This window comes from Sceloporus occidentalis, unplaced genomic scaffold (assembly GCF_023333645.1).
Source record: "Sceloporus occidentalis isolate IW3139 unplaced genomic scaffold, rSceOcc1.0.p SCAF_1, whole genome shotgun sequence".
Lineage (NCBI taxonomy): Eukaryota > Metazoa > Chordata > Lepidosauria > Squamata > Phrynosomatidae > Sceloporus > Sceloporus occidentalis.
This window is the reverse complement of record NW_028316981.1, coordinates 297,643,035-297,670,004: the sequence shown is the minus strand read 5'-3', so window position 1 is coordinate 297,670,004 and position 26,970 is coordinate 297,643,035. Positions and strand designations below refer to the sequence as shown.

The 26,970-nt window shown below is 39.4% G+C and overlaps 1 protein-coding gene across 1 annotated transcript in view; it reads right to left on the bottom strand.

Annotated features, from left to right (window-relative positions):
- The window catches only part of ADAMTS12 (ADAM metallopeptidase with thrombospondin type 1 motif 12), a 213,862-nt gene that overhangs the window by 106,569 nt on the left and 80,323 nt on the right, over nt 1-26,970 (bottom strand). Inside the window, 1 exon segment of the mRNA XM_089496788.1 lies at nt 18,661-18,832. Coding sequence (XP_089352914.1) covers nt 18,661-18,832 — 172 coding nt within the window.

Sequence of the window (26,970 nt, the reverse complement as noted above, 5' to 3'; positions counted from 1 at the left end):
CCCAACCTAGGTCTTCCACCTTCATGTTGACTGAGAGTGATGGGAACTGCACACACACATATCTAAAGGGCACTGTCAAGCTGTATATCATAAGCCTCCTTACTTCCTTTGGTCCAAGATTATCAAACCATTTACCCTGCAGCAGTTCCACTGAAGCTATTGAAAATATTAGGAGGTGCTGTGATATCTGCAGCTTTTGTCTTTGACTAACATTTGCCAAATGTTTAATTTTAAACCTAAGTCTGTCTCTAGTTTGCTGAGAGCTTCTAAAGTCTCAGACTGTCACTTCTTTCATGGCAAACTATTATTATGCCATTGCAGTATGTTCTTCTGAGTTTCCTAACCTGCTGCAGGGAGATTTTCAGAATGCAAAGCATTTTAACATCTTGCTCAAATGAGTCAGTGTTCTCAGATCAAATGTCATAATGGTCTCCAGCTGCCACATGGTTTTCATACAAATAGTCCTGAACTGAAATAGCATGATCAAGGGCCAAGTGTTAATATATACAAACTACACAGTCACCTGGGGCAATGTACTAGCCATTTGTGTGTCCATTAAAATAACCATTTGATGAATGTAAATAGTTCAGCTTCTTTGAATAAGAATGCTTACTGAAAAATAAATAAATAAACCTACTTAATTTTGCCTGCTGGGTGACTGCCATCCAAGCTGGAAAATAATTTTCTTTTGTTTTCTCACAGCAACTAACTCATTCTAGAGGTTGCTTATCAAAGAATGACTTATAGGATTTTGTATATTAAGCTACCTTTGTAACACTAGTTCAAAATAGTTTTTAGATGCCTGTATTTTCTGTTCCGTTTTTCCAAAATAAATCTAATTTTTATTTCACAGTTCCTTGCTTTGATGGAGGTCAATGCTTCCTTCTGAAAGTGATGGTTCCTGGACTGGTGCTGGTCCCTAAACCATTGGCTACTGGTCCTTGGAGACTTTCCAGGAAAGTAACAATTGTAGCCAATGGACACAAATTTAGTGCTGGTTCCTGGCAGACTGGAAAACAATAATTGCTGATTTCCCACATCAGATAGCCTGAGAAGCACAGCTGTGCATTATTTAAGAGTTCTCATCAAATTTAATAAAACCTCTTGCCTGCAACACAGCAGTCTTTGTTGGGGGGGGGGGGACACACCAAAGCGGTAGACGCTATCTTATGAAGACTCTTTAGCGAGACACTATTTTGCATCCATCTTCTCCCAGCAAATCCTTTACCCACAACATAGCGTTTAATCACCTGGCTGTAAAGTAAGCAGGAAAGCAATTGTAACTCTTCTATTCTGGAAGCCTAATTAGGAGCAGATGTATTGGTCATGCAGCAAAATAAAATGTAAAAAAATCTGCAAAAGAGTGTCACCTTTATTTGCAAACTAGTGGCATCATTAGGGGGTGCAGGGGCTTAGGATTGCACCAGGTGGCACCTGAGAGGAGAGGTGACACCCAGCCAGCTGTAGTTATAATGCCAAAACACAGCTGAACAATTGCTATTAAGTTTATTTTCTTTTCTAAAAATCATTAAAAAAAGTGAGGCACCTTCTGTTAAAAGCCAATCAACTGACAGTCAAGTGCTGAAAGCTTTCCTATATATATATTTAAAGGTCTATGCCTTCTCACGTAAGGGCAACAGGGAGGGTGCTTGTCTTATCTTAAACTTGTTGCAAGTTATAAGCCACCCTAAGTTCTGTGCTGGAAAAAAGGTGGGATATAAATAAAACAAAACAAAATAGGCATAGGATTTTGAGAAACGTTGCTCCAGAGTGGTTCTGGGAATGGCATGAAGAAGTAGTCATTGACATCTCACTCTAGATTATGGTGGCCAAACATAGCTCCTGCATATTGAACCATGGCATGAGAAAAGCTAAAAGCAGTAGGAAAAGAGGAAGACTGTCTGACAGAAAAAGGAGCCACAGCACCTAGTTTACAGGATCTGAACAGGGCTGTCAGTAACAGGATCTTCTGGAGGCCTCTAATTCACTAAATTGCCATAGGCTGAAGCTGACTTCACAGCACATGACAACAACAGATGAACCACAAAGAGCCCAGCAATTTCTTGCTAGGGGTGTTCCCATCCTCCCTTGGCCAATCTCTTTATTTTGAAGTACACACTGAAAAATTGTGGTCCACTGAAGAAGACCCATCACAGGATTCCTCCTTAAATACAGAGACAGAGATTGATGGGAGAATGAGTTATTTTATAGAAGAAGGTAATGAAGACCAGCAGTTGTCTAGCAAGACAGATGTGACAAACAGTGGTGGCTGGTGCCTTCCATGTCCGTAGGGTGTTGAATCTGCTTCAGGTTCTGGACTAAATTTTAATGGGCAAGTGCTGGATCCTGTCCCCCAACATCTTGGATAGTGACATTAAAGTTTGGACTAAATTCCACAGCAAATTCTCCATCCAATTGGTATGGAAGCCAATAGCCACTGCTGGAAGCAAATGGGTATTAGGTTCCCCTTGGGTCTATCATTTCTTTCAAATGATTTGCAAAACACAAAATCATATTCCTCTCTTTGGCCATTAGGGACATAATCTCCCTGTGTTGCCAAATTAACAGATTACTGGGGTAGGCAACTCTATAATGCTCCTTGCTCTAACAAAAATATTCCCTTAGTGCATAAGTCATGAGTTATTGATATGTAGCCACAGCTATTATAAAGCTCCACTGCCCCCCTCCCATCCCCCAAAATATTTCATTTTAAAGAAAAACAAGGTATGGGCATTTCCCATCTCACATCACAACTGAAAAACTGCAAGCAATAAGTCTGGAAAGAGAAACAGAGCTGCTGGGGATGATTAATCGAGCCTGCCAAATGATTTTGAAGGCCTCATATTCACACTGATAATGATGGCAGCAATAAAGGGGAAAAACTGGATTAATAGGACTGTAAATTATCTCAGATTTATTAATAAAGCATTGATCATGCAAAGTTTCCACTTATTTCAATGGAACCTTCATGGATCAAATAATGGGCTGTAGCTTGTTACGTATAAAAAGCTAATGTACTGAAGCAGCAATTTGATGAAGTCTGTCAAAGTGTATACAATGCTCATCTCTAGCAGAAAGAAGGCGTCTCAATGCAATTTAAATAGAAACAGTGCAATTCTACACAGGTCTGCTCAGAAATAAGTCCCATTGAACTCTGAGATTAGTGTGTACAGGATTGTTGTATAGCTCCCATATGCACCTAGTGACTGGTAACACTGGAAGAAAATGTAGATTGCTATGGGCATCATAAAATACAGTCAGCCCTTCTTATACACAGATTTTTTTATACACGGATTCAAGCATCCACACTTTGAAAATGTTCAAAAATGTATAAATTTCAAATATCAAACCTTGATTTTCCATTTTTTTTAAGGGACACCATTTTGCTATGTCATTATATTTAATGGGACTTGAGCATCCATGGATTTTGTTATCCACGGGGGATATTGGAACCAAACCCCAGCATATAGCAAGGCTCCACTGTAATGCCCACCCAGTGCAATAGGATTAAATGAGTACTGAAATAGAGTTATTCTTGCTTCCAGATCTGCACCAGCTATCTGAATGGAAGGTTTTCAAGATGCGGACAACTGGCTCTCATTCAGTAAAAGTTAGTTATGTTTAAGTTCTACTAAAATGACTGTAAAATTGTGTTATAATTTCCTTGGGATATGACTTTCCTTCATGGCTCACAAATTTAATGAGACTTTGATAAATTACAATCCACTTTATCAAATGCTTCTGTTGGTCCAAGGCTTAAAAATAACACCAAGATCAACCATTTCAGCATTGTCAAATAGACGCACAATTGATTAAAGGTCTTTGGAAACAAAAGCTCTGGATGGTTAATCAATACAATAAGCACTAGACAAGTTCATAACAAGCAGGACTTCACTGTGTTTAAGGCATCTACATCTCTGTTACATATGAAATATACTTTTAGAAACATGCTGGGAAAATGAAAAGAGTCTGTGGGTGGAAGTTTCCACATCTCCAGATACAATTCAGAAAGAGAGCACCACACAACATATGGAATAAAGCTGAATCACTGGACGTAGGAACAAAAATAGTGACAGATGGGTAGAGTGGTCACCAACTCATTTCCCTCCTCCCTTTGAAACAAAATTCCAGAATGACTGGTTCTTCATCTACAGAACAAAATCGTTATTTTTGGTAGCGTTCTCACTTTACCCTTAAAACTCTGGGATAAGCTTCATTAATCTTCTCCTGCTTTCATCTTTCCACGAGTTTACAGTCACCACAAATTCACTTAACTTAGAAGAAAATGCTGCTTACAGTCTCTTTGTTGAAAAAGAAATTTCATCAGACAATTTAAAAAATAAAGAAATGATCTCATGGAGCTGCAATTTAATTTCTAGCCCACATGCTATTATTCAAATAACACCAAAACTTTTTTTAAAAATAATGTGAATTTTAGTTATGATTTGTTGATGTTCATATAACACAATTGGATAAATTTGAGAAAAACAGAAAGAACTAGGGAAGAAACAGAAAGGGCGGGGGGGGGGGGAAGAGAAGAAGAGAGAATACCATTTTGTTTTATGTTTCAGAATGTGAAACATTGTCTGGGCAAGCAATCAATGCAATATATATTTTTAAAAACATTTGTTCCCGCACCCCAAATTTTTTCATAACATGTCTTCAAAGAGTGAAGAAATTTTATCCATGTGCACATTCTATATTTGTTCATAAAAAGGTAAAAGTTTCTCCTTCGACAAGTTTGTCTAGTCACGTTCAACTGTACGGAATGGTGTTCATCTCCATTACTTAGCCAAGGGAGCCAATGTTGTCAAAGACAACTATGTGATCATGATTGCATGGGACACAGTTACTTTCCCACAGAATTGGTACCTATTTATCTGCTTGCACTTTTACATGCTTTTGAACAGATAGATTGGCAGATGCTGGGACTAGTTACGGGAGCTCACTCCATCATGCAGTACTTGGGTGTCGTACTGCTGATTTGCCAACCTTGTGATTGTCAGAGTCAGCATCTTAACCGCTGAGCTACTGTGTTCCTTAGACATCCGTTTCTGATCTCTTACAATCATAGAATCGTAGAGACCACAAGGGCCATCCAGTCCAATCCCATTCTGCCATGGAGGAATTCACCATCAAAGCACCCCTGGCAGATGGCCATCCAGCCTCTGATGAAAAACCTCCAAAGAAGTAGCATTCCTGGGGGAGGTGCGGGGGCTGCTGGCCACACTAGATAACACCACCAAAGGGGGGGGGTGACATCACAGAAGGAGGAGTGACACCTGGTGAGCACCCCCACCCCCTGCTACATGCCATAGTGTGTGGCAGGGAGGGAGAGGGCCCAACATCCCCAGTCCCTGCCCACCAAGGCTTGACTTCCAAGCCTTGAGGGCAGGGAGAGAGAAAAGCAGCACCCCCATCCATGCCCCATGTGAGTAAAGCCTCACAGAGCATTCCTAATGTTGAGCTGGAATCTCTTTCCCTGTAGTTTGCAGCCATTGCTCCAGATCCGAGTCTTTGGAGCAGCAGAAAACAAGTTTGCTCCAGCCTCAATATGACATCTCTTGGAGTAGTTTCTTCATTCTGACTACTGAAAGGACTGGCCCTGCTGCTTTCTCCACACAAATGGTATGATGAGGGTTCATTCTTTTGCAAACCCAAGTCCCACACTGGAAAGTGTTTCAAGAGAAGACAAAACTCCCCTCTGTCCCCTGAAGCAAATGGAAATGCTACAAATCTCAGTAGTGAAGCCTATGCTGGAGAACTCATCCTTCATTATCCATGACAGAAGAGAAAGTCGTAGAACAGAATCCATTGCATCCATTCTTCTGAAGCTTTGTTTAATGCAGGGGTAGACAATTGTGGAAGGTTCAGGGTCCACATTACCCCCCCCCCTTTCTAGGATAACTTGGAGGGCTGCACTGCCACCACACTTTTGTGGTCAAAATAAATATTCTCTAAGGGACATGGGGGCATGTTGTTGGGCCTTCCATATAGAGTTTTGTATAGATTTTCTAATACATTTTAAATTTTTAATGTGTAATGTTTATAACTTTTTAAAAGTGTGTAATTGTTTATTAAACTGTGTATATTCATTTTAATGCTTTGCATTGTTTTTAACTGATACTGTTTTAAATTTTGTTAACTGCCTTGAGTCCCTATGTAATGAGAAAGGTGAGATATAAATATTTATTATTAGAGCCAGCACAGTATAGTGGTTTCAGTGTTGGACAAGGACTCTAGAGACCAGAGTTTGAATCCCAGCTCAGCCATGGAAACCCACTTGGTGACCTTGGGCAAGTCACATGCTCTCAGCCTCAGCAGAAGATAATGGCAAACATCTTCTGAATAAATCTTGCCAAGAAAATCCCATGACAGGTTTGTCTCAAGGTTGCCATAGGTTAGCACATAACAAACAACAACAAAACCATCATCATCATCATCATCATCATCATCATCATCATCATCATCATCATCATCGCCATCATCATCATTCCTGGGCACTGAGAGGGAATTTTGAGATGAAAAAAGTTCACAAAATTTTGTTTTGACCCCAGGGGGTAAAGGGAGGGGGGCTCTAAATATGTTGGAAATGCTTTCCACATCCTCTAGAGGTTAATTTGGGGTAGTTTCGGAGCAAAAGAATTTTTTTTTTACAGTAAAACCTATCTTGATCCCTGGGGAGCCCTGAAGGCTATAAAAACAACTCTGGGGAGCTCAATGCATCCTGTACTTAGCCCACCGTTGGTTTAATTTGTCAGAAGATGTAACGGGATGAAGCTTGACACTTAACAATGATTCTGCAGTTGAACTACATTACATGCTCAAAAATATTTCTACTTCTGTTATCAGTACTTGGCTCCATTCCTGGCCAGCTGTTGTTGACCATGCTTTCATTTCTCAGTAAAAATTACAAGGGTGACAGCAGCAGATACAAATGTTCCAAGCAATTACAGTTCAAGATCTATTCAAACAGTATTAAAACTTTTCAAATTTCCATTGAATTTAGAAAGGGAAATTTAGTGCATGATTTGCACAACCCCACTGAAAACAGTGGGTTTCAATCCACTTTGAAGTGACTTGTCCTAAAAAGACCTTTTCCTATGCCAGTTTATACTAATTTCAAATCACATTAGTAACAAATAGAATTATCTTTGGTGTCTGAGGATGGTATTATCCTTGTCATTAGGGAGGATCAAGATTCAAAAGTCTGCTCAATTTTAAACATAAAATACAAGCAAATAGTACTGACTGTGATCCAAAACACTGTAGACATGTTTGATTTCATTGGTAACAATCCCATGTCTGCAAATTAGTGCTCTCTCCCACCCTAAAATCACATGCCTCAATCCTCTTCTCTCCAACCACTATTTTCCTATAATTAAATATATAGTAGTTTACTGTGTCAGTCTGCAGATACAAAGTCAAAAAAATGCTACAGCCATCACAAAAGCTCTGAACATGCTGTCCTCAGTCTTTATCTAGCTTTTCCCATGCCATTAAAAAAAACATGCTGGGTTATTCCATTGGGGGGGGGGGGAATACTGCAGAATTAAACCTATCTTTAACAATTGACAATAAATTACTTGCTTTTTAGATATCTAACTTGTTCATGGAGCTTCTATCATTCTACCCTAATTTGAGTTGAGTCTCCCCTATCTGAAATGTCTGGGACATGGAGTGTTTTGAATTTTGTGTGTGTGTCTCTATATATAAAATTTGTAATATTTGCATATCCATAATGAGATATCTTGGAGATGGGACCCAAGTCTAAACATGAAATTCATTTATGTTTCACATATATCTTACACATATAGCCTGAAGGTAATTTTATACACATTGGTTCAAATAATTTTCTGCCTGTAACTAAGTTTGTTCACATCGAACCATCAGAAATCAAAGGTGTCACCATCTCAGCCACCCATGTGGACAATGTTGGGTTTTGGAGTATTTTGGATTTCAGAATTTTGGATAAGGGAGACTCAACATGTACTGCAAAAAAAATGCCTCCATGGGAGAAAACTGAGTTGGGAGGAGATACAGAACTTATTTTTTTTTAAGTAGTATGGTTACCTTTCCCATTAATTTCTGCTACAACAACCAAATACATTGACTTATAATTGCCAAGCACAAATATATGTGATTTTAACCTTCCAGCAAAACAATGAAAATTTAACAATTGTGCACATGCTAATGAAGCCATAAATTAGAAAAGAATTATTGTGGTACTGGCATTTGTCATTTCATGGGCTGAAATTACACCTTCATTTGTAATTTGCCAGCTCTAAGGAAGCTGACAGCTGGCGAATCAAGTGGCTCTGATTATCCAGTTGAATTATTCAGCTCCCTTAGGCTTCCGGTTAAGTCTCTTATTGGATAGCATTGAGTACAATAGTCCTTGACTTCTAGGGGACGGGGGATGGCCATTGTGTGATATGTCTTGAGCAACAAAATGTCTTGGGCTGGCCTTATTCATCACAAGGGCCCTATGCACTGGCATATCCACAATATGAATAATAATAATAATACTGAATTATAATGTACATCAGTATTATTATTCCTCATCTTTAAAATGAAGGTGGGGATTATGAGGCTAAAAGAATTAATGGGAAAGAAATCCACTGGTTTTGCATTTCTTTATGAAAATATTCATTTGACACCTCCCAAGGCAGACGATGGTAAGAAGCACATCTTGCTTATGGTATTTGTATGTTTCTAGGTCTCGTGATACATTTCACCCAAGAAAAAGAAAATATGCACAAAACCATTGGTTCAGCAAGCAGTGTCCATATGTGAAAAATAAACAGAACCATGTTTTAGTCAAAAGGAAAAATCTGTCCAAAGACATATATTAAGAAAAATGCTCACAAAAATGTCTACCTCAGCAAACATCTATATCAAAATATACATAGATTTCCATATCCTCCAACATTTCACAGATGAAAACTGGGACATATGTGGCCAACTAACATAAGTTTGGTCATGATGTGTGTGTGTTTAATGAAAAAAAACCACAAGCTAGGTGAGGGTGCAACACTTTGCTTTTGCCTAAACCTACTGGGAAGCGCAAGATTTTGCCTCCTCCTCTCCTCTCTCTCACTTGCTGAGTTTATTGAGGGATAAGCTACTTTTGCACTTTGAACTGAGGGCAAAGGAGAAAGTAGGAGCAGAAAGAAACTGGGACATTTTAATAGCAGCTGAGAAAGTGGCACATCAGAGAATTAATTGGGAATGTCCATGCCAAATTAGGTCAATTGGAGTATGTGTGTTCTGAACTTGATCCAAATCTGTGGATAAATCTAATGGCTATTTCTTAATACAGATGGCCCAGTAAATAAATGACATTTACTTAACATTCAGCAATTTTAAGTAATCATGTTTACCAATGATCACCAACTGATTCAATGGGATTGTTCTAGTTGGAACTGGATTGCCTTGGAATGCTATGAAGCCCCTGAAGTGCAAACTAATAAGTATTTGGAAGTCTGGGATTTAACTTCTTGAATTTTAAGAATATTTCCTGGCTGACTTGAATTTTCAGCCACATTGCCTGAATTTTATATTTCTAACTTCCATTGCTAAGAACATTATGTCAAGTAACAGCAGGGTTGGATCTCTTTTGACTGCATGGCCATCAATATGCCAAATGAGAAGATAACTAGCCTTTAGCCCTGCCACAGCATGAACCTGCATTTTATCATAGTAATGAATGAGGTGCCTTGCAAACTGCTGTAAGAATATCTCAGGTTAGTCGGTGAGATATTTAATGCCACAAATTAATACACACACACACTGTATGTCATTGCTTGAATTTGCTTCTTGCCCTGCTGTGATTTTTATTCCTGCTATAAAATATCTGACAAGAAAGTTGGTGCCAATATATCAAAGCCAAAGGAAAAGGGCAAGTTGGAGGACAGAAAGTCCAAGCTGGAGGCTGTGGAATGGGATGCGGAGAGAAGCTTTTTTGATATAAGAGATGAGCTGACAGCAGAAGCTTATGCTGTGATGTTTAACTTGCTGGAAATCAAAGCAGTGAATAAGCAGTAGCTTTTAGATGAGCACCATGCAGGGAAACAAAATCTGTATGAAGACATAACATGAACATCTATAGCATCTTATATCCTTAAAACCTCTAGAAATGAGAATGGATAACCCATGAGGATGGTAGGGTTTAGGCCTGTGGAATGCCACCTTAGTAGGGTTGCCAGATGAGGAATGTCCCAGGCTCTGAGGTTTCCAAGCTAAAGCCTGAAATCTAGGGATGGCCCCTAGTGCTTTCATTAGGAATTGTGTATTAAGTTCCAAACATAGTTGCTCACAGCTTGTAATTCAAACACACAGAGAGAGAAAAAGAGAGAAAAATCCATTTTTATTTTTTCTCCCTCCTGGCTGTCTTTTCTGTTGATCCAATTGGCTTTGTCCTAGTGTGAGAAGCACACATCATAATATCATAGTATTGTCTGGTACTATTTTTTTTCACTTACTACTATTTTTCACTTACTACAAAGAGAGTCTATAAGTGATGCGGCTGCCTTGAATTGGGCTGGCAAATGTGCCTATGCACCATATGCATCTTCCAAGTCCATTTTTGCTCCAATGTACCACACAAAATCTTTTTGGGAGGTAATTCTCTGCCTCTAAGCATCTCAAAGTCATGCAAAACATCTCAAACATTTTGCTTGTCTCATCCTTCTATGATCCTCTGAAAGGTTGAAAATGCTCCCAAATTGACTGAAAAGTGTCCAGAATCCAAACTGTAAATGATGCCAGAAGAATGCATTAAACTGATCTACTGGAGATGTATGGGGGCATAAATTAGCCACTTCTATTACCACTGTTTCTCATTCTGGCCTTAAATGCATGCATTATGCAACAAGAGAAACTGCCATAAACAAAAATGTTCCTTTGGCATTTTTCTGACTTTCAGATGTCCAGGCTGGAATGATCATAAAAGATAATATTCATAAGGAAGAATAATTAAGGCCATCTCATTGTCATTTCAGTCCTTTCTACAGCAAAAGCATCCCCTGTATACAGAGCTTGTAATGCGTGCATCTGCAATATGCTTATTGTAATGGTTTCTACAAAGAGGACAAGGCTTTTCATACAGCTAATCAAACACAGTCATCTAGCTCAGAAATGGCAATGATGAAAATGGATTCCAAATGCCGACAGCTCTAATTTCCATCACCTTTTTAATTTCAGGGAACATATTGCTTTTCCCCTCACAATATGAAGCTGGTGGCAAAGTTGAAGTAAGGTGGAGGATATTGCAATTTGTACAATAATTATTTTCCCAGTCCACTGGAATCAGGAATCTTTTGAAAGAATAATTAAACAAGCCCAACAGTCATTCTTTTATTCTGCTTAAAGTAGCAACAAGGGGGAGTACATAAAGGGTGGAGTTGCTACCTCCTGATAGATGTTCATTCGTGGAAAAGATTAAACTTGTCTTGTACACCCTGAAGCAGATCAAGAAGTCATGAATGCTCCAATTCTGCTGCTCCCTAGAGATTACTATCAAGATCTATGAGAAAATGGACTTCTGAATGTTTCATTCAGAAGAAGTACTGGAAGTGGAGAAATGTGAAACTGTGCTTCCATAAGTGACTATGTACCTCCAGGTGGTAGCAGAGGTAGAGAAAGGTAGGGATAGATCTAGGATTCCCTTTGTCTTGTCTGTTCTGTTGCAGTCTCATCTGTAGACTAAGGGTGCATCTACACTGCAGAAATATGCAGTTTGATGCCACTTTAACTGCCATGGCTCCCTCCTACAGAACCCTGGAATTTGTAGTTTTGTGAGATACCTACACTTTCAGCAGAGAAGGCTAAATACCTTTGTAAATCTACAAATCCCAGGATTACATAAAATGGAACTACAGTACTTAGAGTGGTGTCAAACTGCCTTATAGTGTAGATGCACCCTAATACTCTCAGGCTTGACTTCACTTCCTATAGACTGACACCTCTATTTTGGTCAAAGACTGTAAATAAACTATACAATAATAATAATATATTCCCACCTCTCTCTTCTGGAATCTAGGCAGGTAACAACAGTCCAATAAAACAGATATACAGACAATAATAAAATTTCCCTAATCCCCTTAACCCTCCCTCCTTCTGCTAAAATTGCACATAAACATCAGGATACAATACAATATCCCCAGTACAGTGTACTTAGTTACAAATTTTGTAACTAAGGATCAATATAGTGAAAGAGTGAATGGATCTATACTATACTATAGACTGACACCTTTCATGGAGAATTTCATTTCCTTCCACACACTCATTCCCCTCTCTCTTATTCCTTATAACCACTGGTAGCAGACCCCATCTCTCACCCTGACAAAAATCTTTCATTCACGATTTTGTTGATGATGAGCTCCTATAAAGACAAACATGTTGCTGCATACTGCAGAATTAATGCTCTTTGACATCACTTTAACAGTCATGGTTCCATCCTGTGGAATCCTGGGATTTGTAGTATGTTGTGGCACCAGAGCTCCTCTGACAGAGGCCCTTATCAAACGACGGGTTTTGCAGCTCAAATCCGAAGTCACTCCTGGTCCAACCATGTGAATTGATGTTAAAATGTGATGTATTATCACATGTGATTGCTTTCTATGGGGAGCAGTTCCGAGGCAGATCCACAGTCAATCCAAGGTGACTCCTGATTTTTGTGAATTCGGTAACAAGCGAATTCACAAAATTTGTTTCCAAGCTCACTTCAATTTCGATTTGAATTGGTCTGCTGTGGAAGATCACCCCGATCTCTCCCCTTGGCCTCCTGCATCCTGATCCTTCATCCTCCTCCTCCTCCTTTACAGGTTATGGGGAGACTGAAGCCAACAGAGGCTACAGGGAGACTGGCATAAAAACTCCTGGGAGAGGGAAGGAATGAGGGAGAGGCCACCAAAGGTGTCCAAATGGAGGCAAAAGGGGAACTGGCACTGAACGCTTGGGAGAAGGAGAGAGAGAGAGAGAGGCAAACAAAGGAGCCAAACGGAGGCAAAAGGTGGGTAGCTGGCACCTAAATCCTGGGAGAGAGGGAGAGAGAAGCAACCAGTAGGCCAGATAGCCAGGGAACCAAAACAAGAAGAACAAGGGGAAAGGGCCCTCCACCCTCAGGAAGCCCAACCCCTAAAAGAAGTGGAGAAAGAAGAGAAGAAACCCAAGCCCTCCAGCCAGGAAAACCAAAATATGGCCTTGTCCAGGATCTGATCTGCTTCCAGTGGCCCCCTGCATCCTTCTGCTTCCTCCTCCTCCTCCTGCTTCATTCGATCTCACCCCCCCCCCCCGGCCCCTGCATCCTGGTAATAAGGAGGGGGCAAGTGGAGGTAGCAGGGAAGGATGACAGCATCCAGAGCCCCACTGAGCATGCACAAGGGTGCCAATTCGAATAGTTGAATCTGTCTGGTATGGTAATTTATTTTGCACTCACTCCACTTTGCCTCAGGAATGACCAGAATTTCGTTCTTCACATGAGTAAATTAATCACACGAATTGCCTGGATTCGAATTGACTCTGCTACGCGTCAGAGTTCCAATTTTCAAGTGTGATAAAGGCCAGGGAAGGCTAACTATCTCATAAAACTACAAAAGCCAGAATTCCATTGCATTGAGCCATGGCAGTTAAAGCAGTGTCAAACTGCATTAATTCTGCAGTGTAGGTGCAGCCTGAATGTGAACAGGATAAATATCAGGATAACAGACTCCAGCATGATGCTTCACCACTTTGAGTGCATAAAATGTCTCTGTTTCAAGTATATAAGCCTCGCCGTACTGGTACAAAATCTGCATGCCCTTTTTTAGAGTCTTTGTTTAGTCTTACAAGCTTTTGAAGTATAAGTGAGAAATGTATCTCTAAACAATGTGTTTCAACTATCAGAAGTTTAGGGAAGAAATATAGCTATACCTGTACTGATATCCTAAGTACTATGGGACTTGACCCCATTCTGGCTAAGCGAAAGAATTTCAACCTTGCTGTGAACTGGGCTGGAATAAAGATGTACACACAGTAATTGCTTTTCTTTCCAGCTGAGACTCTACAGACCAGAGTTATTAATCTTAAACATATCACTTGGCAATAGAAGTGGTTTTATTTAATAAAAATAAAAGAAATCCTGTGTAACTTGTGAGTGAAAGATGAACTTTCATTTCCAGAGGCAATTTGAAACAAACAGCTGGGGTTGGCAGATTCTGTATGTGACTATATTCAGCAGGAATCTGACACAAAGGAACAGGAAATTTTTAAGTGGGGGATTTCCTCCTCCCTTTTTTTTTTTTAAAAAAATGTCACGTGTGCATTGGATTTGGCCTCTCATTATCCTCAGAATATCTAGGTTCAGAACTTCTAGATAGCAGAAATGTAGGGAAATTATTTTTCAAAAAGAATTTCATGAATTTGAGCCAGGATTTGAAGTGTGCCCTTGCAGACCTTTTCTGGGGCCAGGATGCTCAAGGGGCGAAAGGACTGCTCCACAGATGGGAGAATGCATAGCTTTACTGCATCACACATTTAAATCCATTCCAAACATGGTTTAAAGGGTGAGGGGATGTCATGTAAGGCTGGCCCAATATATTTTACTGCCTCAGGCAGATGAACAAGTGACATGCACATGCATACACCACAAGACATGTTTCGGACTGGTCAAGTTATTTTAGCACCTTGGACAAATTATCCCCAAATCATCTCTCCTTGGAAGTAAAATAAAATATATTCCATGTCAGAGCTCCAAATTCAACTTCCTGAAGTGGTTGGGTTGCTGTCCTAATGGTAGTTCCAGCTAAGAGTATGAGCCACAAAGTGATGGGTAAGTATATACAATGATATGGAGGCAGATGTGCATGAAAGACAGCCAACGTGGTATAGTGGTTTGAATGCTAGACTAGGACCCCAGGAGATCAGAGTTCAAATCTTCACTCAGCCATGAAAACCCACTAGGTGATTTTGGGCAAGTCATACTCTCAGTCTTAGATGAAGTCAATGGGAAACCTAGGACTAAATCTTGCTAAGAAAACACTATGATAGTATCTCCATAGATTAGCATCGACCTGAAGGCGTGTAACAACAACAAATGTTAAAGGCACATGCTTTAGAAAATAAAAGTTCCAGCAAGACAAGAAAATTCACAATTAAGATAAATTTCCCTTTGTGATTTGACCTTTGGAGTCTTAGTAAGTTAGTTGTTGTTTGGAGTCATGTGGCCCTCCAGATGTTATTTCTTATTTATTAAAATATTTTGATCATGAGCTCTATCGTAGAACATAATCAAAACTCAATAAACAGTTAAAAACGATTCTAGATTTAAAAAATTAAATTAGGTTGTCTGGATTAAAATTAAATAAACCACCAGACTGAATCAATAGAAAAGGCTAAAACAGCCCTTTCATGGATTTAGCATATCTAGCCCTGTCTCTCATTTGGATGCCAATAGGATAATAAAGGTTAATAATAACATAGGATGCATCTACACTATAGAAAAAATGCAGTTTAATACCAGTTTAACTGTCATTGCTCCATCCTACAGAATTTTGGGATCTGTTGGTAGTGAATAATAAAGACCTTACAAAACTAACAAACCCAGCTCCATCATAGGATGGAGCTACAACACTTAAAGTATTGTCAAACTGCATTATTTCTACCGATAGCCATGCAAGTCTGGAATAGCAGCATGCAAAGGGATCTTGTAGCACCTTTGAGACTAACTGTGTATAAAAAGTTCATAGAATCATAGAATCATAGAGTTGGAAGAGACCACTAGGGCCATCCAGTCCAACCCCCTGCCATGCAGGAAATCCAAACCAAAGCATCCCCAACAGATGGCCATCCAGCCTCTGTTTAAGGACCTCCAGGGAAGGAGACTCCACCACACTCCAAGGGAGTTTGTTACACTGTCGAACAGCCCTTACTGTCAGGAAGTTCCTCCTAATGTTGAGGTGGAATCTCTTTTCCTGGAGCTTGCATCCATTGTTCCGGGTCCTAGTCTCTGGAGCAGCAGAAAACAAGCTTGCTCCCTCCTCAATATGACATCCTTTCAAATATTTAAACAGGGCTATCATATCACCTCTTAACCTTCTTTTCTCCAGGCTAAACATCCCCAGCTCCCTAAGTCATTTCTCATAGGACATGGCTTCCAGACCCTTCACCATTTTAGTTTCCCTCCATTGGACACGCTCCAGTTTCTCAATGTCCTTTTTAAATTGTGGTGCTCAGAACTGGACACAATATTCCAGGTGGGGCCTGACCAGAGCAGAATAGAGTGGGACTATTACTTCCCTTGATCTAAACACTATACTTTTATTGATGCAGCCTAAAATTGCATTGGCCTTGTTCGCTGCCGCATTGCACTGTTGACTCATGTTCAACTTGTGGTCTACTTGGACTCCCATATCCCTTTCACATGTAGTCTCATTCAGCCAGGTGTCCTCCATCCTATATCTGTGCATTTCATTTTTCCACCCTAAGTGCAGTACTTTACATTTCTCCATGTTGAATTTAATTTTGTTAGTTTTGGCCCAGCTTTCTAGTCTATTCAGGTCATTTTGAATTTTGATCCTGTCCTCTGGGGTATTTGCTTCACCTCCTAATTTGGTGTCATCTGCAAATTTGATAAGTATGCCCCCAATTCTGTCATCCAAGTCATTGATGTTGAATAGCACTGGGCCCAGGACAGAGCCCTGTGGGACCCCACTGGTCACTTCTCATACAAAAAGTTGTATCACAAGTTTTTGTAGACTTGGTCTGTTTCCTCAGATGAATGGAATGAAATGATGCCCAGAGGAGACTTTTATAACTAGACTGTGGCGGGTTACACACCGCCATTTAGTACGTATTCTATACGTACTAGGGTTAGGAAGGGGCGGTGCTTCCGCACCCCCCTAACCCTAGTACGTATAGAATACGTACAAGATGGCGGCGCCCTGTTCATACGGGCGCCGCCATCTTTACGTATCGGACGCACACCCAAACAATTTAAAATCCAGAGTTGTGATGCCCACCCACATCCAGACCATTGCAAAGGGCAATACCGCTCTTCTGTAGACTTAACAGGGTTGGTTTTTTTTTTTTTTAGCGGGGGACATTTTAAACATTCATTTTGATTGGAGGCTGGGTGGAGAGCAGATTTGGATCACATGAATCATCCCACATAACATAGGAGAATGCTTCTGATTATTACTTCTTTTATAATAGCTTTTGCAAAGTACTCATTTGCACATAAAAGGCTGAAAGGAGCTTTGTGAATTTCCCTTACTCAATAATAGAGTGGTGACATCTGAATAAATGACATTAGTAGGAAAGTGTAATAGGCCAATTGCAAAGAGAGTATTCAGTGTGCTGAACAATGCAAATCATCAAGAGACATGAAAGTCCTAGGTGAGGAGAGGGTATCAACCACTTCACAAATCTTTCCCACCACTTCTTATTCATTCACATTTCCTATTCTTCCTCTCTCCCTGGCTTTAGGATTGCTACTGAATTTTCTGCTTTGTCAAATTCAAACATTCTAGCCAAAGATGAATTTGAGGGCTGACACAGGTAGCTTGCAGGGTGGGATTAAAAAGGACCTATTGCTATACAGTGCTGCAGATAGTTGAAAGCATACCACACAATGGGTTGGCTACACAACTATTTTCTAGGGAAGTGACCTGCTTGCTCCTACTATTCTTTTCCATTGTCTCACAGTGGTGGCTGCTGGATCTTATCAATGGGGCTGTAAATCCATTCCATGTTTTAACTAGTTTTAACAGGGCTCCTTAAGGTACCCCCTTAAGGGGTGTCACTAGGAGGAGAGGCACTAGTTTTTTAAATTAAATTTATTTTTTTAAAATTCTTTTAAAATGTTCTTTAAAGATATCTTACCAAATTTTCAATTTAACCACATGAAACTACATACATGTAAATTCCCTGAGGATGTTCATGCTATATTGTAATTTGAAGGTATAAGTTTAATATTGCTGGTTGTTTATGTCACAACCATTGCCGTTACATTCAGTGATATATGGGAATTAGGATTTATTGGTAACATTAGTACAAAAAACACTACTAAGGGTTCCATATGGTGTGGAATGAAAGGAAGTCAAGAGGGGGGTGACACTAATCCTAGTGATACTAATGGCTATTAGGAAATAGAGTTCAGCACCTTGAAAAGTTGCTTTATTGCCTGGCATGGATTCCTGGTCTCAATGGCATGGGAGCCACTAGCCATCACTGTTGTCTAGCATAGGTGGCCTGGTCAACACAGAGCCAGCCCTATGGCAGGTACTTCAGAGAAGGTGAGTAGCAGCTGCAATAGTATGGACAGAGCTTTGTGTGGAGGACAGAATATGCCTTATGCCTTCTAAACTGCATTATGCTCTGTAAACTGCCCTGCAAGCTGCCTCAGGTACACCAGAAGAATGTCTGTATGGCCAGTTTTGAAATACCTGTTTGCTTCTGAACATGCATCAGGTACTGGTCAAACCAGTGGAGGTCCCTCACCTCAAAATTTTAGGGTGAGTCACCGCCCCTTGCTTGGACCACAAATGAGTCAGATTTTTTTCCCCAATGAGGACATATCTGATGTAATTTGAAACAGCTTTGGGAGAAAGTTTTTTCTGGACAACGCTTTTGGACTGGACTGTTGGACAAAACCATTTCTCAGAGCATTTGAAAGTGTACCATTCACTCCACAAGCTTGTTCCTTCTGCACCCAGGTGTCCCGTCGTTTCCGCAAAGCCTTTTGAAAGAAGTTTGTCCTGTAGATGATATGTGGATGAGCCCCTTCTTCTGACTGATAGTTCTTTATTGGTTCAATGAAATAGTCTCCATCGGGCAAATGGAAATATCCAGTCTGAGAATCAAGAGTGAGAGAAATAAAATCAAGAGAAACATTAGAAATATATCGATATTTCTATAGAACTATACTGACTTTTGGACACCTTATAAGAATGCTTCTAGCAGAAATCCCCTCTCCTCAACTTTGCTGCCATGTTCATCAGATGCAAGGCTAGCTGAGCATTATGAAAATATGGGAGATGAAGACGTTGAGTTAACATGGTAGAGCAAACTTACTGGTGATAATATCCATAAGGCTACCAGGCAGGGCTGTGTTGCCTTTGCCAGGAATGCTTTTTAAGGACAGCACCTGAATTCAAATTGGAGAAAAGGGGTATCCTTCACCTTTTCATAGAATTAAGATGCCTATTTTCTGTTTAATTTGCCTTGAAAAACTTGCATGAAAGTTGAATAGGAACAAAATTCAGATAAGAAATCCACTTGCTTTTTGACCTATGAAGCAATTCCAATTGAAAACTTATAATCATTGCCAAATATAAAAATGAACTCAATAGTAGCCCAAATACCTCACGGACCTTATATCGTGTAAGACAGTACATCTGCTAGATACTAGCTAGTTTTATTTTGATTAAAAAGCCTTTTTAGTATGCATTTCACTAAGATTTTTCTATTATGTGCATGATTCTGTGGACTAGAAAGCTAAGCTGAAAACACCACCGACACCACTAACAAAGTTCTTCCAGTCTTAGATTCCAGCCCAGACTGGTGCACAATCACCTTCTATTATGCAGTTGTATTTCAGTCTTATATTGACAGCTATACATAAAAGCAGTTAATAATTACTTTTCCATTAGTCTGCTTGCACATTGTATTGACTTTTCTTTCCCCCTTCCATAAAGATATCAATCTGCAAAAGGGCAATTAAATTTTCATTAAGAACCTAGAAATAATAAAAGTAATAAAATGCATGACAGAGTTTTGAAAATGCCAGCCAGTATTGTTGACCCAGTTGTAAGTTTTACAGCTGGAGTTTCCTTTCAAAAAGAAGACATAAGGTATCTTAGGTAAATGAGCACAATTCTCCCAGCATGCACAAATTTTCATCAGAAAAATCAGACTGATATACGGCCAGCTGTAGAAACAAAACAAGCATCCAGCAAATCACACCTCTTTATGATTCAGTGAAACAGCATGAATATGTTGCATACTGCCAGAAGCAAGCTTTCCACAGATGATATGGCTCTGAAAATAGCCATTCCTTGTTTTTTCCCCCTCTCTCATTCCCACTTGTTGCCTGCCCCACTGCAGGGAACAGGGACGATTTCATTTTGGTTGCTTTTTGATAAGAATTTATTGGCTGAAACTCTATAGGTTAGTCCCAACCATAGTAGTCCCATTGAATCAATTGCTGAATTGTGAGAAAATCCAATTGATTAAATGGCCAGGACTAACAATAGATTTAGGCCTATCTAAATGCAATCATATTTGGGATGAGGAAAAAGTAGGTTTAAAAAAACAACCAACAGTGTATGAGAAACTGAAAATGGTAGGTCGATAAAGAGACAATCCAAAATGTAACAAGAGATATTGCCAGAAGATGAGACTCCCAGGTCAGATGGCACTCAATGAACTACAAGGGCACAGCAGTTATGACTACCTCCTTTCTTCACCATCCAGCTTTCACACCCTCACATAGTGGTAGGGAATACGATGGTATGGACAACCCTAACTTTAGTGTTCATTTGTATACCTTTGCACTTTGGGATCTTGTCTAGTTCTTTCATAGCTGCCCTTCTCAGTCCCAGTCTTCTTCTGATTTCTCAACTGCAATCTGCATTCTGATCAATGACTGATCCAAGGTACAGGAAATCTTTAACTGTTTCAGTTTCCTAATCTTCTACACTGAATTTATGTAAATAATCCATGGTCATTTATTTTTGTTTTTTAATGTTCAGCATTAATCTTGCCTTAGCACTTTCGTCTTTGATTTTCCTTAGAAATTGTTCCAAGTTTTGTTATTTTCTGCTGGTAGTTTGGTGTTATCTGCATCTTAGAATGTTAATATTCCTTTCACCTATCTTCATTCTGCCTTCTTCCAAATCTAAACCTGTTCTGCAAATGATATTTTCTGCTCACAAGGTGAATAAATAAAGTGACAGAATACAGCCCTGTCTGACTCCTTTGCCAACTGAGAACTATTATGTTTCTCCATATTCTGTTCTAACAATAGCCTCTTGTCCTGAGTACAGGTTGCATCAGGCCAATCAAATCTACTGGCACACCCAATTCTTTAACCGCAATCCATAGATTGCAGTCAAAGGTTGGTAGGCATAAGCTGATTTTCTTCTGAAATCCCCCACTGCACTCCATTATCTAACATATATTTTCAGTGTGATTCTTAGTGCCTCTTCCTTTCCTGGAAAGAGATTGCATCTCTGGAATTGATCACTCCATGTATGCTAGGAGTGTTTGCTTTGAGTATGATTTCACTTTAATGGGAAATTAATGCAATGGTCCAGTAGTTACTGCAATCCTTTGTCTCCTTTTGGGGGGGGGGGGATAAGAATGTATATTGATCATTTCCAATCTGTAGGCCATTTTATTACAAACATTCCAATAAAATAATTTCCATAAAGCGTTGAATATAACTGAATGTAATATTTGCACCACTAAGATCTACTAACATTATTTACACCACTGGGAAAATCTCTGGAAAATTTTCCAGTTTACTTTCCCCATGAAACTCAAATCACTGACCAATAACCATTAGAGGGAATAAGCACCTCTTATGTCCACTCACAGTCAACTCCTTATGAGTGCAGTGCCACATTCTGGTGTCATCTCACCATGCATGAGTTGGGAAGCACGTACTTGTCTGAGAAAATAAATAGTTCTATCCTGAGTAAAACAGGAGCACACACAAAACACGCGCACGGACACAGAATGTACAGCTACTTATTAATTTACTTATGCAGAGACATCATTTTTCCCTTCCTAAGCTCACCAAGGTGGTCTGTACAATTTGTGCAGACATGTTCCTACTGCACTGAAGTGTCCACTGATGCCACATACAGTTCTCTTAATGTATTCATTAACTACTGCACCATCCTGTAGCATAGCTGAAACATGATAGTTTGCACTTAATTGATGTAAATTTTAATTCTCTCTCTACTCAAGCATTACCTCGATACTTTCAGGCAGAATGTATTGTGAACAGTCTCTTTACTATGTAAAAACCTTCACACTGTACCATGGAAAGTTATGACTATTTTACACATTTTGTCTTCTAGTTAAAAATCAGGAACCTGAGAACATCATAAACTTAAACGACAACAAAAGACAAACATATTTTATTAATGAAAGAAGCTTGGAAAAATTCAAACTAGGAAAAGAAAAGAAGGACAAGAAACATTTCTTTGTCTATAGTTTGTACTTGGTGGATGTAAATTTTATCCTTAGAATTCTCCATTAGCATCTATCATAATATTCTATCATAATAATCCAAAAATCATTTCGCAAGGTATCAGCCTGCAGTTATTAAAACACTGAAAATACTCTGTGTGTGTGTGTGTGTGTGTGTGAAAGGTGGAAAATAATTTTAATAGCTCGCAGGAAAATAAAACTCTTTTGAAATGTTGTGCTAATTGAGAATTCTAAGGATACCATGGACCACTGAAAAGACAAATAAATTGATCCCAGGGCAAATTAAGCCTGAACTTGCACTATAGTCCAAAATAATTAAACTGAGACTATCATACATTAGACAAATCATGAGGAAACATGACTCACTGGAAAAGGCAATAATCCTGGGAAAAGTTAGGGGCAGCAGGAAAAGAAGAAGACCACAATATAGATAGATGGACTAAATGAAGTAAGCCATGACACTCATTTTGCAAGAGCAAATTCTTTGGAGGTTTCTCATTTATAGGGTCACCAGATATTGAAGCTGACTTGATGACATATAATAAAAATGAGAACAAGATACATGTTTCCCCTTTGTTTTTTGCTATTGCCACAAAACATTTGGCTGGAGCTGTATGTAAGAAAACTGCAATTTAAGGCCTCAGTACCAGGCAGATGTAAGGATGTTATGCTGTCTGAAAATGTAACACAAGTCTGGCTTGTAAGAGGACACTCAGGCTGAGGCACTTTGAGCATTATTTGGTATAACTTTATTTTCTCTTTGAAATGAGAATAGTTCTCACAGTGGCACAAACAACTTCTGCTTTTTCACAGTATAATGTGGGAAATCCCATTTGGTCAATGAAATATTAATCCTATCATACGCTTCCAACATACGCCTACATACTGGGTATATGGCTATCCATAATTATGGCTTTATTTTATGTTTTAAAGTTTCCATTGGCATTCAGTTCAGTGTTCTGTTACAGATATCATTGCACTACAATGCTTACATAACCTTGGAAATGCAACAGTTTTTTTTCACTGATGAATTTTTTCCCCCCAGTGTACTTTGTTTGATTTCCCAGGTGTAAGAAAGAGACAGCTGTACTATGTTTTCCATCACAATGTGATGGGCACACTGACAAAGCTACAAGCTTGGAAGTGCTGCATACTGTTCCAATTACAGCTGAAGAAGCAAGGGGTAAAATAAAAACAATAACTTCAACTTAGGGTTCCATTTTTAGTGGGATCATCTCCAGAGTTTTATAAGATTACCCTCCACTGTAGGATCTAAAAGGATCTTAAAATCTCATTGAGTTGCATGCGACTTGCATACAAATACTCAGTGCTAAAGTAGCATGTGAAACTAATTGTAAGAATGGAATTGGTGAGCATTTTATCATTATATACTATCTATCTATCTATCTATCTATCTATCTATCTATCTATTTATCTATCTCAACCATTGGATATGCAACAATAAGGGGCAGGCTGGGAAAAATTTAACTCTTTCTCTTCCTGCCACACCTTCGACAAAAATTCATTCTTGAAGGCATCTGTTTGCATTAGAATCATATTTTTCAGTGTTTCAGAGATGAAAACCAGGACATGTATAGCCAAACAACATTAGAATGTGGTCAAAACGGCAAAAGTATTAATGATGAAAACTACACAAGCTAGGAGAGGCTGCAACTCTTGCCGGAGTCAAAGGAGAAAAGTCGGAGGGAGAGAGAAACAGGGACATTTTAAAAGCAGCTGAAAAGTGGGACAGCAAAGCATTCATTGGGACAGTTGGAGAGCATGATGCTGAAGAAGAAAATGTCTTTAGTCATTTTTAGCCAGTTCTTAAAAACCAGAAGCTGCTATCAGGCTTCTAGGAATCTCAAGGAAAAGCAGATTAAATATTTCCAGAACATTTTGCCCATACTAACAACTGGCTGCCACTTTCTATTAATGACAATATCAACCTAAAATGTAAGGGGAAAGTTCAGTATGAATAATTTTCACTTGGTGTTTGCTCAGTAATTTTAAATTACTACCGTTGAAAGATTGGCTAATGCATCCATTAGTATGTTCCTATGAACTGGTAGTGCTGGATACATTTTCCAAAAGTTTCTATAAATGGTAAGACATATGTTTGCTTCAGTAACATATTGCTCAGCATCAATGCTGACACCTGAACCAGCATTTTGTTGTTAAATAAATTGCAGTCTTCAGTTCACTAATGTCTCTACTTTAGGTTGCTGCCGCACTGCAGAATTAATGCTGTTTGACACCACTTTAACTGTCATTGTTCCATCCTATGGAATCGCAGGATTGGTAGTTGTGGCACCAAAGCTTTCTGAGAAAGAAGGCTATATATCTCACAAAACTGCAAATCCCAGAATTCTATGGCTGTTAAAGCAGTGTCAGACTGCATTAATTCTGCAGCCAATGGCGGGATACAAACCACCGCTTTGCGGCGCTTCCCCGCCGCCGCCGTTTGCTCCGCGCAGGAGCTGCAGCAGCCAAACCGCGCGGCTCCCGCGCAGAGCAAAAAAGAAGCTCCATTTCGGAGCTTCTTCTTGCGGCGCACTGATGACGTCGCGAAGCGCCGCTGGCGCATTCGCGACATCATAGGCGCCGCGACACATCTGGACACTATGCGTCCAGTACGTAAAGATGGCGGCGCCCATGTGGAAGGGGCGCTGCCATCTTGTACGTATTGGATACGTACTAGGGTTAGGGGGGTGCGGAAGCACCGCCCCTTCCTAACTCTAGTACGTATCCTATACGTACTATATGGCGGTTTGTATCCCGCCAATGAAAGCAAAGAAGGGAGGGGAAGGTTACCCTATCAAAACACTCATAACACTCAAACAAACTTTATAACCAGGCTCAGCCAAGTACAGTAACAAAGACTGCCTCAGATTTTTGCATTCAATGCACAAAAGCACTAAATTATATCTGGGTGTTCAGGGTGTCAAGGGTGCATCCTCATTGCAGAAATAATCCAGTTTGACACCACTTTAACTGCCATGGCTCAGCGCTATGGTATTCTTGGAACTGTAGTTTTGTGAGACATACCACTGAGCCATTGCAGTTAAAGTAGTCTCAAACTGGATTATTTTTGCAGTGTGTATGTAGTCAAGATGGAGGCTTGTGTGCCTTTCATGTCCTTATCCCCCCTTTTAGTCCTATGTATTTTGAGACAAATGTCTCAGCAGAGCTAAGAGGGTTTCCCTAATGAAATAGAAGAAGTAGCTAAAAGGTTTTTTTAAAAAACAACAACCCCAGAGACTGATAGCATGAGATGATTCTGCATATTTAGAATATTCTTATCTTCTCTTTAAGAAAGATGTACTTTTGGAACAAGATACTACTACTAATAACAAAAGGCTGAAGTGTAGAAAAATAAATTTACCATTCATAGAAAAGCTACCTAGTTTCCTAAAATCCAGTATTACTCAGAAACCTCAACTAAACAATGCAACACAGAGAAATGGAGTGTGCACAGAACACTCATCTGGATTCAGTTCAAGTGGCCCCAATTGTCCTGTTCTGAAAGTAATTTACTGAAGAGCCTAAAACCACATACCACAAGCCTATTAAAGAAATACTTCTCCAAGTAAAAGTAATGCCTAATGAGCAAAAAAGAATGTTCTTTCTCCTCCGTTGGTTATCTTCTATTGTGCACAGGCATAATGTGACAATTCTGGGTTGGTTTCTTTTTTTAAAAAAAAAGAAAATCAAAGAAAAACATATGCACACAGCCCAATACAGAGAATATTCCTACATACTAATTCCTATATAGTGGGCCCTATATATTTTATATATTTTAAAGTATTTTCAAACCGTGGATGTTTGAATCTGTGGATAAAAAATACATGGATATGGAGGGCTGAGTATACTTGACCAGGAAAAGTGGATGGTGTTTCAAAGGGAATTAGTGTTTTATTATATGGCCTCCCGGGCAACAAGGATTTGTTTCTCTAGCTTAATTGGTTTTATTCACTATGGAACTGTCCCAAAGAATTTGGACAGTTCCTTTTTCTGACTATATCTCCCAGAATCTTCCATCCAATAGAGCTGTTGGCCATGTGGGCTAGGAAATTCAGGAAACTGTATTCAAAGAAAATAATAATAATAATAATAATAATAATAATAATAATAATTTGTGTCCCGCTCTTTTCTCAGAACCAGAACTCGGAGCAGCTACTGGGAATCAGAATGGTCTACCAAGAATCTTCCTAAGAATGCAGACCAATGTGTCAACAATAAAAGAGAATATGGGCTGTTGTTGCATTTTTCCTGTTGCATGGTGACTTTTGCTTCCTCAGCTGTTCACAACTAAATGAGCCTGGCTCTGTGTAGCCGACACAGTGACCAACCAACTTGCAGCCTGCACAGTCAGCCAATGCTGAAAACAAAGGAAATAACCTATTGTTTCTGAACCTGGTTCAGTTTAGAGGTTTGCATATAGTGAATGCAGATCTGTCACCAAAACTAGGTGTTCAGCACTCAGAGGTTTATTTATGAATTAATCCCAAATATGAAGATATCTTATAATATAATTAAAAGCTTATTAATGGACTGCCTTCTCCATTTTGCCTTACTTTGTTTTTATGTTGTTACTGTTATATCAGGGACTATTTTTTTTTTTTTAAAAAATGTGCATTACTTTAAGAATTGCTTTACAAGTGTTCAGCAATAAGAATAAATCCTACTGTCAGTGGCATAGCTGGTCTATTTGACACCTAGACTGGATCATTTTTGACACTTCTGAGAGTGGTATGGGTGAGAGAAGCT